This window comes from Ictidomys tridecemlineatus, chromosome 3 (assembly GCF_052094955.1).
Source record: "Ictidomys tridecemlineatus isolate mIctTri1 chromosome 3, mIctTri1.hap1, whole genome shotgun sequence".
NCBI classification, from domain to species: domain Eukaryota; kingdom Metazoa; phylum Chordata; class Mammalia; order Rodentia; family Sciuridae; genus Ictidomys; species Ictidomys tridecemlineatus.
The window spans coordinates 112,702,075-112,718,768 of record NC_135479.1 but is presented as its reverse complement, the minus strand read 5'-3'; the positions used below and the strand labels follow the sequence as shown (position 1 = coordinate 112,718,768).

General features: G+C 32.5%; 1 protein-coding gene across 2 annotated transcripts in view; it reads left to right on the top strand.

Moving 5' to 3' along the window:
- Positions 1-16,385, top strand: part of Pdcd10 (programmed cell death 10) — a 41,417-nt gene extending 25,032 nt beyond the window's left edge. For both annotated transcript variants that reach the window (XM_005332512.5, XM_013361607.4), the window contains exons 3-8: positions 2,193-2,246; positions 4,735-4,852; positions 6,165-6,291; positions 12,454-12,532; positions 12,787-12,869; positions 15,902-16,385. In XM_005332512.5, coding sequence (XP_005332569.1) covers positions 2,193-2,246; positions 4,735-4,852; positions 6,165-6,291; positions 12,454-12,532; positions 12,787-12,869; positions 15,902-15,983 — 543 coding nt within the window. In that variant the 3' untranslated portion in view covers positions 15,984-16,385. The remainder of the gene's footprint in view (positions 1-2,192; positions 2,247-4,734; positions 4,853-6,164; positions 6,292-12,453; positions 12,533-12,786; positions 12,870-15,901) is intronic.
- The last annotated feature ends 309 nt before the right edge of the window (positions 16,386-16,694 follow it).

The window sequence follows — 16,694 nt, the reverse complement described above, 5'->3', positions numbered from 1 at the left end:
TGGTTAAATCATATCACAAGTGGGTTAAAAGAAAAGCACTTTTTAATAAAGGAGTTAACATATTTTGGTACCTAAGTTTTATGGGCTGAAATTATAGATTTAAGAACAGTTTAGATAAATTTATGGATTAATATTACTTCAGTTCAAATGATAGGTGTGTGCCTGGTACTGCCCTTGGACATGGAGTCAAAAAGCCTGTTGAATTTATTGCAAAGCATGTAGGTGTATAGTATACCCTAGAATGACTCCCAGGAGAGTTCTGCTGAGGTACTTCACAGCTCAGACTATTGATCTAGTAAAATATGTCTGACTTTCCTATGACTTCCCTTTTTTTTGTAAGATAAATATGTAAACTAGAAATCTGGAGAAGTTGATTTCTATTTTGGATAATTTTACTAGGTCTTCTCTAGCTTTTCTGGACCTTTTACTTCCTTGATCCTTTCATATACCAGTTAGGGCAATAGAGAATGAGTTAATGTTGCTGATACTTGAAGGCACATGTCTGACTCAGACCTTTGACTTGCTGAAAGAGGTCACTGTGGTGTAAACCCAAATAAGGAAATGGGTTTTTAATCAGGAGGGAAACATTCATCCTGTCTGCCGCCCCTACCTTCCCTTGCACAACAACTTATAGTCTGCTCAACTGTATTGTTATTTTAATTACTTAAGTAATATTTATTATAATTACCTGAATTGTATGGAAGTAGAAAAGCTATTTCATTTTTGGAAACATACTTTGCTAATTATATAAACTACTTGTATAATAAATTCTTTTTCTATATTTGCTTACTAGGTCCCTACTATCTTCCCTTTTACACACTTATTACAATATTAGATTTTATAAGCTTTGTAGAAGCCAAGTTAGTACTAAGCTAAATGGCTCTTTTTCTTTTTCTTTTTTTTTTTTTTTTGAGAAACAAATTGCTTATTTTGGGAGATTTTGCTTGACACTTAAGGTAAATAATTTGTAGGCAGATTGGATTCATGGCATTTTGTTTTATTTAGAAAATAAATTGATATAAAGTACTTGATCCCCTACATGTGGATATAGATAGATGTGATTTGTTTATTTTGATATGTCATTTATAAAAGAAAACATACTTTCATTGACCTATGGATTGGAAGAATTATTTATTACATAATATGACATATTCTTGAAGATTTTGTAGAAATATTCACCTGCATTAAAATCTATAAAGATTAAATTGTTTTCTATCATTTAATATTGTCCCAAATAAAAAATATATGCAGTTGGGTTATATTAATTAACCCAATCTTAGGGACTAACAAATTCTGAATTTAACTGAAGTTAGTTTTTTTAAGCTTGGCAATTAACTCTTCAACAGAAAAGTATTTACATGAAATTCTGTGCCTTCTTTGGTTCACTGGAAAATGAAGTAATATCAATATTATACTATTATTTAATAATTATCAACTTATTTAATATATAATGTGATGTATATAATAAAGACATTTATCTTTTATAATTAATAAAACTACATTTGACATAAAATTAATGCTGTTTGAATTGAACTTTATTAGTTCATTATATATAGTTGTGTGTGTATATATGTATATATATAAATAAATAAAATACTGGGGCTCATTTTGACATAATTACACAATCCTAGAATATAATTTGCTCCAATTCAGTTCCCTTTACTTCCCCTTTCCCTGCCTGCCTCCCTCCCCATTCCCTTTCCTCTCCCCTACTCATCTTTATTTGTTTATAGTTTTCCTTTTTAAATTAGTGCATTATGGAAATATATAAAGGTGAAATTCACTATGGTATGTTCACATGTGTTCATAGGAAAGTTTAATCACTATTTTAGATAATCATTTCTTAATACTGGTACAGTAGAATATAGGTGGTAAGACTCTCTGAAATCCATACCATTTGGTCTTCTGAGTATCAAATAGATTTTTCCTCATCACAACTTGCTAATCAATAAAATGAGAATATCCATTTAATCTCTGGTTGACGGGTTGAAAAATAACTAAAAAGAAATAAGGTGGTAAATAGAATGTTTTCTGTTTATTGGTCATTTTATATTCATCACACATAGACACATTGGAATATATTTGCCTAGCAAGACTACAGCTGTGGCAATGCAGCATAAGAGAATGGAATATCAGAAAAGTGCTTTTCCCAAGAAATTGATACTAATAATGATTTAAATTTTTTATTGCAGCTAGAAAGAGTAAATTTGTCTGCAGCTCAGACACTGAGAGCTGCTTTCATTAAGGTAAGATACAGATAATTCATGATTAAAATATATGTAAAATATGTGTAAGTCTAAATACTATTTGATAGTTGTCAGTTTATTTGCTTTTAGAGAAAAACTTTTTGGGCATCCACGGGGTGGACTAGAGCAGATGCTGTAAGATATATATTTTACTTTATCACCTACCCCCATACCCTCTGGGCTCTTTATAGGTTGTCCTGTCTCTCAGGTTGAGAATCACTGAGCCATAAGAGTCTACATTTTTCCTTTTAGTATATTTGTCTTATATACTGGCTTCTTTATTAAAGATTGGATACCCTTGGAGTTCAAGATTGAATTCTGAGGAGAAACTTGCAAGTGCAGGTAGATCATCTACTTGTTTGTCAGAGACATTCTGTAAATTTAAGTTTTTAAACTGAGAAGCAGTTTGCTTAAATAGGACTTTAGCAAGAAGACACATAATTATTATTGCCAAACTATGTGCTCAGGCATCCTGGGGCCTCACAGCAAATTCAGAAAGGTGCCGTGAAATATTTTTTTGAAAGCAATATGTGATATTCAACATCTTTTTGATACTGCCTGAACTATATCTTAAAGTAGTTGTCAATTTCAACATATTATTACATTGGTTTGTGTTCCTTTAAATGGTATAATACCTTTGTGAAGGTGGACTGTTGGTCTCTGCTCAGATAAAAAGTAAGCACCACAAAATAATCTATGCAATAGAGGAAATGGAGGTTGCAGGTTCAATCTGAATCTAGTTTCTGAGAAATTGCTTAGTGCCTGATACATGCAACATCTTATTAATAAGTATTCAGGAATGAAGTAAGTACTATTTTTTCATTATGTATCTATTATTTACTAAGGTTACTAAGTGCTTAGGACATAGTATTAATTATGTTATTTGAACCTAACTACTTAATAAACAGCATAATCAGATATGTCTTTTGACATTAATGGCATTGTAAATTCAGAAAGTTAAAGACCTCTGTAAGACTTGTAATACTCCAGATTTGCCATTGAGTGGGGGAAGGCAAATCAATTTAGTCTTTAAAACTTTTGTGTTCAGACATACTGCACTTAATTCTTTTATTCCTTAATATAATTTTTCTGCTGACATTTCCTGAAGCACATTGAGAAGTTCCCCTGCCTCACCACACAAGTTAATTATTATGGAGGTAGATTTAATGTTTTGAGAGGGAAGGTAAAGCACTGCTACCAAATACTGCATTAAATGTAATTTTTTCACACTTCACCTAGTTAATCCTGTAATAACATATCTTAAGCCATATTTGGATAACTTTTCTTTTAAAGGCAACTTTTTGTTTGTTTGTTTCTATCTTAAATATATCCATGGCAGAAAAACCAACATAAGCTATAAAAGAAATGAAATTCATTTGGACACAGTTTATTGTTATTAATCTATCAAAGTGAATAGTGTTCAACAGCAATTGAAATGATAGTAGGATTGAGATGAATGTATATATTCTCTTTTCCCGTTTCATTCCACGACCTTTCAGTTTTTGATATTTGAGATCTAATAAGAAACAAGATGTTATAATGGAAAGAGCAATAGGAACAGAAGAAAGCTGTAACTGCAGTGATATCAGAGTAGAATTGAAGAGGCAGAGGTTAAGTGTACTTGACACATAAGGAAGCAAAAAGATTGCCATCTGATTAGGATCATAAATTGTATTTCTATTTGCTTTCAATATTAGGGTAAAAAAATCATCAACAATAAGGATTTAAATTGGCAGGCGTCCTAAAGGAAACAAACTTTGAATATGATTTTTTAAAAAATTAAATAAATGTGCCCAGATTACTAGGAAAAATAAAAATTTGAAAATTATCCCCATTAAACTCAGAAGTCTCTATATTCAGTCTTCATATGGCTAGAAGATATTAATTCTTAGGGAGTCTAGGTAACAGAACCAATGCAAATTCACTAGTGCAATAAACACAAAAGATAGTAAATGGTGTTCTGAAAGCTAGTGGATATTTATGCCACAGAAACAGGATATTAAAATTATTATGAAAAATTATATAGCTTCAAAAAAACTATAGAAGAATTTCTAGTTTTTGTTTTATTTTTGGTTTTCCTGGCATTTTTTAAGATGTAAATGCAAAGGATTTGCCCAATACCAGTGAAATGAGTTACTGTTTGATCTTCAAGTTGCAATGTTAAACTAAAAATCCTCAGTGTATTTTAAAAGAGTAATTTTATGGATTACCAAAATATATATGATTGTTGTTTCTTTGTTATTAGTTTTATTGTGAGAGAATATAATGGATGATTAAATATTAACTAGTTTATGTTCAAATGGAAACTGGGAACTTTGGATATAGTAGAAGTTACTAATACACAAGCTCTAACAAAGCATACTTGGTTCACAAAGACTTCTAGTTTTATAAGTAATCTGTCTACAACATTCCCAACAAATTCTCATCAGTGAACTTTAAAATGCTGTTTCCATGTCTCTGTTTCAAAACTGGCATTTTTTTTTTATAGGCTGAAAAAGAAAATCCAGGTCTCACACAAGACATCATTATGAAAATTTTAGAGAAAAAAAGTGTAGAAGTTAATTTCACGGAGTCCCTTCTTCGAATGGCAGCTGATGATGTAGAAGGTATCAGAAAGAAGAGCCTTGTTCAGTTTTATAGTTGTTGAAAGTACTTCTCCAGATCATTGTCACTTGACAAAAGGTTTTTCCTTCCCTCCTCTCCCTTTACTCTTCTTATTGTAATGATAGTAGAAGCAATCTATATAAAATAGGAAAGCAGCTCTTCTTTGTTTTTATCTAACATTTGTAAAATTTAATGGTATGAATCAGTATTTGCTGATAATGCATGCTTTAATTTTTTCCCCATTAGTAAAATATATAGCAAGTTCCAGTTTCACTATAAGCTCTGTGGGATGGTTACTTTATTTTCTATTGAGCTTGAAAGTGATGAGCATTTTGTTTGTCATTTTAAACTTTTAGTATGGCATTTATTTTTTCAAGCAAATATTTGGGACTTCTTTTCTCTTTTTTTTTTTTTTTTTTTTGTAGTTTTGTTTTTTGCTTTTAAAAAATGATTAGAGGGCTGGGGTTGTGGCTCAGCGGTAAGTGCTACCTAGCACATGCGTGGCCCTGGGTTCAATCCTCAGCACCACATAAAAATAAATAAATAAATAAATAAAGGTGCTGTGTCCAACTACAACTAAAAAGTAAGTATTAAATAACAATTAAAAATGTGTTTTATTTAATATTAGTAGCCATTTTCTCAGTAATTTAGAAAATAAAAAGGTATAATTTTACATGTTTATTAAGAGAAAACAAATAGGAGATGTTTTAACTGATTCTGTGATTTATAGTAAAACTTTCATCATTCTTTAGACAAGCATTTGCAGCTTATATTAGATTGAATTGATAGAGTTACATTGCTTCCAGATCCACAGTGAACCTGGTGATAGGCTTATTTCCCCTATGCCAAAGACTGGTTGAACCTCTTTTCAAAATTGCTATTCTGTGACCCCAGCCCTTGTGTTGGATTTGTGGTATTGTGTTTTTCAGTGAGATTTCAAGAATATGTTGAAAATTTTAGTAGGTTTTGGGGATTTGATATAATGAACTGTAATTATTTTTAGTATGGGTGTTTAAAATTATTAAACTCAACTTTCCTATTAATTTTTTTTTCTGAACACTTTAAGGTATTTCTGTTTACCCTAACTTGGGAATGCTTAATTTTTCATCGTCTAATTTTTTTACAAAGTGGAAACCCTACTGTTATTTCTGGACTAAATTAAACTCTAATGAATCTTCTTTGCAACCTTGTCTTTTCTAACTATCTGACCTTTCTCTTCCCCCACTCCTTTTGATCATAATTGGAAATTCTTTGACCTGAATTTGTCAGGGAATTAGTTGCATGATGTCTTTTATTTTGTGCTTGTCCTATCAGAGTATATGATTGAACGACCAGAGCCAGAATTCCAGGACCTAAATGAAAAGGCACGAGCACTTAAACAGATTCTCAGTAAAATCCCAGATGAGATCAATGACAGAGTGAGGTTTCTGCAGACAATCAAGTAAGTGATTTTTTGTTTTGGTTCTTCCCTTAATAGCATTTCAAAGGAACTGTATATTCTAGATTTTTTTTTTTAATTTTAACATGCTATTAAGTTGAAATATTAATTTTAAATGAAATTTGAAAATTGTAAATGTTGTGTTTTTGTTCATTTCTAAACTGGCCTAAGAGTTTAATATTTTCAGAAGGTTTAATTTAAAAACAACAGTGACTAAAATGTGCACAACAGTGTAATTTGAACTGTATAACTAGTGGAAAAGTATAAATGTCAGATTAAAATGAATAGAGAAATTAGATAAATTGAAAGAATAGTAATAAGATACCAATTTTGTTAATGATTTTTATTGTTTTGTGGCATGTCATGAACACAGATAGAATCATATTGACCAAAGTGTGAACCTCCAAATTCTTGCTGGTAGTATACAAGTTAAGTAAAATAGAATCTACCAAGGGACTATAGTGCAGGCTGGCTGCAGAATAGCAGCAAGAAGGGTAATTATAACACAAATGCGCTCAGACCTGGGCACTTTTTTTTTTAATAATTGTATCTTTAGTGATAAGCCGTGCTACATATCTATGAAGGTTTGACATTTAAAATAACATTTTCATCAGATTTTGCTTCAGATCATTGAAATAGGGGTTATAGGATCAATGCCATCTTAATAACGGTAAATACCTATATAGAAACCATTTTGTTTCAAGCCCTATTTTAAACACTTTACCTAAGTTAACTTATTACAATTTCTATAAAAGAAGGGGAAATTGAAGCACAGGAATTAGGTATTATTCCCAAGGTCTTATACCAAGGTCTTCTGTGCTGCTTTCTAATCACGATGTTGATCTAATCTGGCAGTTGTCAAAGGTTTTTATTATTTGAAAGAAGTATAATAAAGAATGTTTTATGTAAAATGCCAGTATGTAAGAGAGATAACAGTATTTTGATAGAAATAATAGGCCTAGAACCCTCATCCTTTTTTCTTTGACATCCCCTCTTTCCAGCGGGGAACCCCTGGGGCAGATCCGCTAAAGCTTTTGACACTAGGGAGATATAGTTTGAAAACCACATTAATAATAGCTACATTTTAGTCTTGAGGAAGTTGAACTCAGGAACTGAAGAGTGTTCTCCATAGAACACTCTTTGTCCCATTTATTATTAATAGATGTTTTATTGGGACTTTGTCTCATTTATGGGGAAATAGTAATAGTTCTATCTTCTAGAGTGTAGGTAGCATAACTGAATTAAGAGTAATGGCAATGTAAATTTATTTTCTAATCATTTTAGGAAGAATAGTTTGCCCTGGTATGTTTTTGGATATGTATGTTATTTCTAAGTGTTAAACTCAGCCATGTATGAATAGCATAGATTGCTAAGATCTAATTATTTGTATCAATGTGATATATTCTGGTACATTTTGATACATGTCATTTCCACTGTTAATTGTTGGACTAATAGTGGATAAAATCCCACCAGAATAAAAAATGTTGCATCATTCAAGCACAACACATTGTGCAATTACTATTTTATCTTTAAAATATTTTATTTTCATATTCAAGGTATTTATCCTACTGAATCATTTATCTTAGCAACATTTTTCATTAAGCATGTGTCAGAGAACTGCTATACTGTGTATTAAAGGTGATGCTATAGGTTGTATTCAAATAGTAAAATGATTCCTGACAACTAGTAACTGTGCTTTTTTATTTTTAATGTACTAACAGACTTAGGTTTAAGTCTCCATTCCTCCAACACGTGGTTCTGTGCTCTTATAAGTTGCTTATCTTCTGTCATTTTTATTTCCACCTCTTAAAATGAGGGTGGTATTTGTGAGAGTTGAAAGAAATCATGTACATAAAGTCTTATATAGTATATACTCTAGTATCTAATCACAGCATGTGCTAGCAGTGTGAAAAAAAGGATAGTTTTATTTTACCCCCAGTTCTGTATCTGAAACTCAGTGGTAGAGTGCTTGCCTAGCATGTGGATCAAACTGAGTGATATCCAGCACCACACACAAAACAAAACAAAAAAATTCCCAAAGTTGATGAGAAGAAAAAATGATCTGGTAAATATTTTCAAACTTCTTTTGATTAATCAATGCCTCTGTTTGACTACATTTGAACTTATGCAGATATTTTATAGAATTAATTTGTAGATTTGTTTTGGGGTACCAGAAATTGAATTCAGGGGCACTTAACCACTGAGCCACATCCCCAGACCTCCTCCCCTCACCCCATTGAAACAGGGTCTCTTTAAGTTGCTGAGGCTAGCTTTAAACTTGTCATCTTCCTTCCTCACCCTCCTAAGCCTCTGGGATTACTGACATTCATCACTGTACACAGCTGTAGATTTCAAGTCGATGCATTCAAATTAATAGTTTACTAGTTGAAACTTGATTTACTAGATCAAAAAAAAACATGCATTTTGGGCTGGGGATGTGGCTCAAGCAGTAGCGCGCTTGCCTGCATGCGTGCGGCCCAGGTTCGATCCTCAGCACCACATACAAACAAAGATGTTGTGTCTGCCAAAAACTAAAAAATAAATATTAAAAAATTTCTCTCTCTCTCTCTCTCTCTCTCTCTCTCTCTTTCTCTCTCTCTCTCTCTCTCTCTTCTCTCTCTCTCTCTCTCTCTCTCTCTCTCTCTCTCTCTCTCTCTCTCTCAGAAAAAAAAAAAAACAAAACACCATGCATTCATTTGTTTACTCTTTGTGGTCTATGTGTGTATATTCCAGTCAGTTTCACTATGGCTTCAGAGTAGTTTTTCTAGAGTTGTTTAGTACTAGGGTTTCTTCCTTCAGGGTGTTGGTATAAGTATATATCATTTGGCTTGGGGTGGCATGATTTACTTTTCCATGTTTTTTGGGGGGGGGAGGGGTGTGCTATCAATTGAACCCAGGGGCACCTAACCACTAAGCTACATCCTCAGCCTCTTTTTGTATTTTATTAGAGACAGGGTCTCCCTGAGTTATTTAGGGCCTGAGTCAGTTGCTGAGGCTGTCTTTGAATCATGATCCTCCTGCCTCAGCCTCTCCAGCTGATGGGATTACAGGCATGCTCAACCATGCTGGCTTCCATCTGTTTTTTATAAAATATGTTACATTTCATCTGATACTTGTTGTCTTTCAGAAAGTGTATATGTTTCCCAAAAGTTGCCCTACTACTAAATAGCTGCAAATTGCTAAATTTCTTCTCGTTTCACTTACACTATCTGTCCCTCATCACAGAATCCATCTGCTCCAAACTACATCATTATAGGATAGTTTTATTTTACTCCAGTTCTGTATCATCTTAAGTATTTTTTTGTGCTGGTGTTTTCTCATGTAGGAAACAAACTCTCAGGTAATTACTAATATGATTTGCTTCCCTAAAACAAGCCTTGGCGTCATAAACAAAAATTATTTTCTGTGTACATAAGGAAACATTATTTGACATAAATTATTTTAGATTGTTTATAGAGCACATTTTTCAGCATTTGGTAAGCCATTAGCAGTGTCTCGCCTAATATCCAAGTTGAAGGCCAAGCTTAAAGATAAACAGACTTGGTCAATAGAATCTTTTTCTTTTTTTCGATACCAGGGATTGAATCCAGGTATTCTTAACCACTAAATCATATCCCTAGCCCTTTTTTACATTTTATTTTGAGACAGAGTCTTGCTGAATTGCTTAGTGCTTTGTTCTTACTTTAAACATCGTTTCCCTGCCTCAGCTCCCAAGTTTAGATTATAGGTGTATACTACCTGGGTTGCCAATAGAGTCGTTTATGAAAATTCTGTGCCAGTAAGGCATCAAATCTTGTTAGCTCCTTGTCCCAAACAATAATTTTCAGATGTGGCTTACTAGCAGTCACCTAGCAGGGTTTTTTTTTGTTTTTTTTAAGTTTTATTTTTTGGTAAGTGACTTTCCTTTCCCTGTTTTAAAAGTAGAGACAGATTCTCCCGTATAAAACACATATATATGAATAATTTCTTTTTAAATTTTTGGTTTTTGTTTCATTTTTTTCCTTATTTTTCAGATTCCAAATTCTTAAAAGCAGATGTGAGGTGGAGTCTATCAAATCTCTCCCTTCTCTCCCTGCCTTTTCTTTTCCCTCTCCTTCCATATGTTAAATACCCTATTTCAGAACCACTCTTTTGACCTGTATCCTATACAGAGAAAGAATATGTTCGTCTTATTGATTGACCCTGGAAGCACATTTTTATGATCCTGTTTTTGCAGACCATTAAATATAATACACAGTGGGATTTTATATAAATTCTTATCACTATATATTTTATTCCTAGATAGCTGCATTGTGAATTTGATGAACCTTGCTCTCTGAGTAGATTTAACATTTATTATTTCTGGATATTGTAGTTTTTCTTGGAAAATAGGATGGTCATATGGCACCATTTTATTAAATAGTGATGGATTTTTGTACATCACAGCGATGTAGAAAGATCAAATTTGGTTGAAAATGAAAAGAGCTGTTATATATAGTCAAACATTGGCCCTTGGCGAAGTGCTGTTACTGAACTGTAGACCAAAAAAAAAAAGTGAATAGATGGCATTTCTATGTGATATTCATTGTCCTATTTGAATATGTAATGTTTTAATGTTTTTGCCTAATACCAATGTTTGACATACAGGATGAATAAGTATTTATTTAAAAATTTAACTATTTTATAATACTTTAAAATGCTTTTATTAAATACACATTCTATATGCCTATAATTATTTGAATTTCCACATGCTTATTTACTGAAGACTATGCTGACAAACATGCACATGCTCACAGAATCCTGGACACTGACCATTTTTTTCTTCCCACAAAGAGTGAAGCTGAGATTTTTTTTTTTTTAGGTATGAATAACTAAAAAATGACATGTGATTAAAAAATTAGTAATATTTATTGTGTTAGATGGTATGCATCTATGTCTTAATTCATATCTTCAAGTTCATGTTACATTTGAACAGCAAAATCTTTAACAGCTAAGAGAATGGATGTAAAAAATAGAAGTCCACCCTTAGAGAATGTGAGACTTTTTGAGAATGCAGTTATGTAGAGTTCAGATTGATAGAAAAAAAATTGCTATGAAGTTAGAATGTGGAAATTGAAAAGAGCATAGATATAAAAGACAAGAATGGTTCAGAAAAATGTTACATGGTTAGGAAGGAAGGATAATCAATTCAAATGAGAGTTATTGATCTCTTTTCTCTCACAAAGAGTAGGAATATGATGATGCATGTATAGTCAAAGGATGATTGCTGGAAAAGTTAAGGTAGGGTATTTGGATCTTGTCTCTCCCATTACTTTAAGTATATTTTCCAAAATAAATAGCAAGGTTTGAAAGATATTTAGTTGGTAGGTGGAAGTTAAAATGTCATTAAGAGAGAAGAGGCCCCTTCTCAGGAGGAAGTGCCTTTTTGTTTGTTTGTTTTATTTTGTACTGGGGCTTGAATACTGGGGCACTTGACCACTGAGCCATATCCCCAGCCCTATTTTGTATTTTATTTAGAGACAGGGTCTCACTGAGTTGCTCAGGACCTCACTAAATTGCTGAAGCTGGCTTTGAACTTGTGATCCTCCTGTCTCAGCCTCCAGAGCCACTGGGATTACAGGCGCCCATTGAAGACGTGTTTTAACATTAAAACTGATCGGTGGGCTGGGGATATAGCTCAGTTGGTGGAGTGCTTCCCTTGCATGCCTGCAAGGCCATGGGTTCAATCCCTAGCACCACAAAAAAAAAAAAAAAAAAAAGAATAGTATATAAGGTGAAATGTTGGTTAATGCAGAAATTAGTTACATGAAATGTAAAATTTTATAAAATCATTTATAAAATAACCGAAGTGTAGAGTATGGTAGCTTGAATTTATTATATGCGAATTCATTAATTCAATACATGGCATTGGAAAGTAAATCAAAAATTGATAAAGAAAGACATAGGGATAGGAATACTTTCTTTGAAAATTGATAAGTTATAATGAAATCATGTTGATTTAGGAAGACAATTAGAAGCTTAGAAAAATTTTTGAAACTAAACTCCCACTCTAACCAGCTAATCAAACATTGTTCCATGGTAAAGTGTACGTATGATAATCCTGAGTCTGCTATTAGTAGTTAAACGTGCATGCACATTTTGCTTTCAAATATAGTTGATTTTGAAGATTGTTTCCTTTCTTAACAGGGATATAGCTAGTGCAATAAAAGAACTTCTTGATACAGTGAATAATGTCTTCAAGAAATATCAATACCAGAACCGCAGGGTAAGTAGAAACCTTGCTCCTTGCCACCCGAAATATTGTTTACACTTGGTTATATTATTGAATTAAATAGTAAGAGGATTTGATTATTGAAAATTATGTTATTAACCATTAGGTTTGTACTCAATTTAAATATGCTGTTACATGTGTTTAAATAGATATTGCTAAAAATGATGCTCTGAAACATATATGCCATATTCTGTGTAAACTCTAATTTTTGACTTTTTTATTATTTTTTCTTGCTATTCATAATGTAGGCACTTGAACACCAAAAGAAAGAATTTGTAAAGTACTCGAAAAGTTTCAGTGATACTCTGAAAACATATTTTAAAGATGGCAAGTAAGTAATGTTGTTTTCCTTTTCTTTTAAAATTGAATAGATAATGTTGTTTATATGATATTAAAACCATGTAAATTAAGCCCTTTTATTAAAATATTGGTAATGCTCAGAGCAGTTAGTGACAAAGGCAGAGATTATTAGAAAATGAATGGCTGCTAACCCAGCTATTAATGTAGTCCGCAGCAGGAGTTGTTAGAATTTTTCAGGAAAGGGTCAGATAGTGAATATTTTAGATTCTGAGTCTGTGGCAACTGCCCATCTCACCTCTGCTGTTGTGACACAAAAGCAGCCATAGGTAATATAACTAGTGGATATAGCTGTATTCTAATAAATGTTTATAGACACTGAAATTTAATTTTGTGTAATTTTCACCTATCACATAATGTACTTCTTTTGTTTTTATCTTTAACCCTTTAGAAATATAAAAGCATTTTTACCAACTCCTGAAGCAATGGTTCTAAAACTTCAGTAGTTCTGATTCTGTAGCTCTGGTGTGGAGGTTGGGGACAAGAATTTGAATTTCTAAGAAGTTTTCAGGTGATAATGAAGCTCCTGGAGATTCAGTATGCTATCCTGTTTGCATTTTAGAATCACTTGGGGTCCATTTTTTTAAAATCCCTTTTCCTGGACTCCAGTTTCAGAAATTCTGACTCATTTATCCCAATGTGTGTCCAGGGTCTAGATATTTGGTGAGAGAGCATTCCAGGTGATTTTAGAACACCTCAAGGGGGCTGGGGTTGTAGCTCAGTGGTAGAGTGCTTGCCTAGCATGTCTGAGGCACTGGGTTTGATCCCTAGTACCACAAAAATATTTATATAAATAAATAGAATAAAGGTATTGTGTCCATCTGTAGCTAAAAAAAAAAAAAAAAAAAAAACACCACAAGGGTTAGGATCCAGTCCTGGAAAGGAGGCTTACATTGGATTTTATGGTATCATTCTTTTATGTAAGATGTATATGTAAATTTGGAGTGGTTTTTAAGTTTACATTGGATTGATCATAGAGAACTATAGAAAACCTAGAAGTTTTTATGTTTTTACATATATATACATATTTACATATAATGTATAAACTGGTTCAGAGGGCAAGACATGTTTTCTGTAGCTTTCTTTCATATGGATAGTTCTTTGTATTTGAAGTAAAATGCTAGGAGTTTTGTTAACAAGCCTGTTTTCTAACAATGTTTAAGGTCTCAAACACCTATTCTTTTTGATTCATTGGAGCTTTAAGATCCCTATGTACATACCAGACCATTATGATATTGTTGTAGTAATATTTTAAAATAAGGAAATGCACTGAAATTCTAATTTTCAGTCAGTTTTAACAGTTCAAACAGGTTGAAATATTTACATTTAGCTTATACATTATATCATATTAGTGATTTTACTTAAATGGATTTTTTTCCATAATTCTGAGAAATGCTTCTTTTTAAAAATATACATATTTTGTTTATTTAGTTGTAGTTGGACACAATACCTCTATTTTATTTTTATGTGGTGTTGAAGATCGAACCCAGGGCCTCCACATGGCTAGGGGAGCACTCTACTGTTGAGCCACAACCCCAGCCCCAGGAAATGCTTCTTAATGACTTCATTTTGTAAACTAGATTTAATCTGAAAATAAACTTATCTTTTCTTTCATCTCCTGTGCAAAGTTCAAATAGCCAAAAACATTAAAAGATTAATTTTCACAATGGCATCATTATTTCTTATTCTAATTAGTTAATAAGAATTACGGAATAAGCACATTGAAAGGTAGAAATTTAGAACCTACTTTTCTTTCTTTTTTTTTTTTTTTTTAAGAGAGAATTTTTAGTATTTTATTTTTTAGTTCTCAGCAAACACAACATCTTTGTATGTGGTGCTGAGGATCGAACCTGGGCCGCACGCATGCCAGGCGAGCGCGCTACTGCTTGAGCCACATCCCCAGCCCCCTAGAACCTACTTTTCAATAATCTGAATCTATTTACTGTGTCATGTATTATTCAGCTTTTTGCTGATACTTTTTTTTCAATTGAGAAGCTTCTTTAAATTCCAGTTTTTTATGTATGAATAACATGCTATAAGTTTTGTACCTGTTTTCTGAAAATGGAAAACTATTCTTAAGTCATTTTTTATAGTAGGGGTGAATTTGCTTTGATTGATCTAATCAATTTCTGCTTCTTTTTTGAGAAATGTCTGGGATAAAAATACAAATCTTGACTTTGCTATGAAATCAGTAAAGCTGCACTGTAGGACTAGGGCATCAGTTTTGTGTTCCAGTTCACATAATGATGGACCATTAAGACAATGTGGTGGGGGGGCTGGGGTTGTGGCTCAGTGGTAGAGCACTCACCTAGCACTTGCAAGATCCTGGGTTCGATCCTCAGCACCACATTAAATAAATATATAAATAAAATGTATTTTGTCCAACTACAACTGAAAAATATTTTAAAAAGAATATCGTGGAGCATAAAACATTTTTAAGGAGTATATTATTGTACATTGTCAGGTCCTAGATGTTGAAACCACATGCTTATTTTATTTCAAAAGCATATTAATTGTAATTTGAAAGAAGAGAAAGTTGGTATAAATCAGATTAGAAGTAATTTTTCTTAAATTTATTTATCAGGCTCTTTTGAATTTCAGACCTTGAGAGTGAGTATAATACTTGTCCAGATTTTGTTGACTTCTCTGATACCACAGCAAGAGATCACATCTGAATCCTCCTTTGGCTAGTTATTTCACTTGTTATTTGACCTGTGAATGAACTTTTCTTGATTATTGAGGGACTGACTCCTATCATTAGCAACCCTCCAACACCTTCTTGCCAGCCAGAACCACCAGGGGGCAGTAATTCCTAGACCCTATAGTTTGAAATGCTACAACACCATTAAATCCCAAACTAGAATGAAAGTTTTTAATACTCACTACTGATGTTTTTATTTTCCCAAATGATTTTGTTGCTACTGATACATGTCATTAAGGATAACTATTTTGAAAGGGTGAATTTGGGGGGTGAAATTAATGCATGTTCTTTTTCTTTTAAAACAGGGCAATAAATGTGTTCATAAGTGCCAACCGACTAATTCATCAAACCAACTTGATACTTCAGACCTTCAAAACTGTGGCCTGAAAGTTGTATATGTTAAGAGATGTACTTCTCAGTGGCAGTATTAAACTGCCTTTATCTGTAAATTTTAAAGTTTGACTGTATAAATTATCAGTCCCTCCTGAAGGGATCTAATCCAGGATGTTGAATGGGATTATTGCCATCTTACACCATATTTTTGTAAAATGTAGCTTAATCATAATCTCACACTGAAGATTTTGCATCACTTTTGCTATTATCATTCTTTTAAGAATTATAAGCCAAAAGAATTTACGCCTTAATGTGTCATTATATAACATTCCTTAAAAGAATTGTAAATATTGGTGTTTGTTTCTGACATTTTAACTTGAAAGCGATATGCTGCAAGATAATGTATTTAACAATATTTGGTGGCAAATATTCAATAAATAGTTTACATCTGTTAAACATTTCTTTACTTGAAAAAAGATGCATATATATATGTGTGTGTATATATATGATCAGAAGACCAAGACAACTTGGTATAATATCTAAAGAACTTCTAATGGGAACTTACTAGCAGTTTATCAAATAATAAAGCAACAACAATTCCTATTTTTTGTCCTTAATCACTTTGGGCAAAAAGTAGTCAACAGAAATATTTTTGTTATTACATAGGGGGTACTGAATATTTTTCCATTATTTCCAGTCTGTTTTAAGAGACTTCTGAGAAAGAGAGAGCAGTTTATAGTGTCTTCACACTATAATGCCACTTTT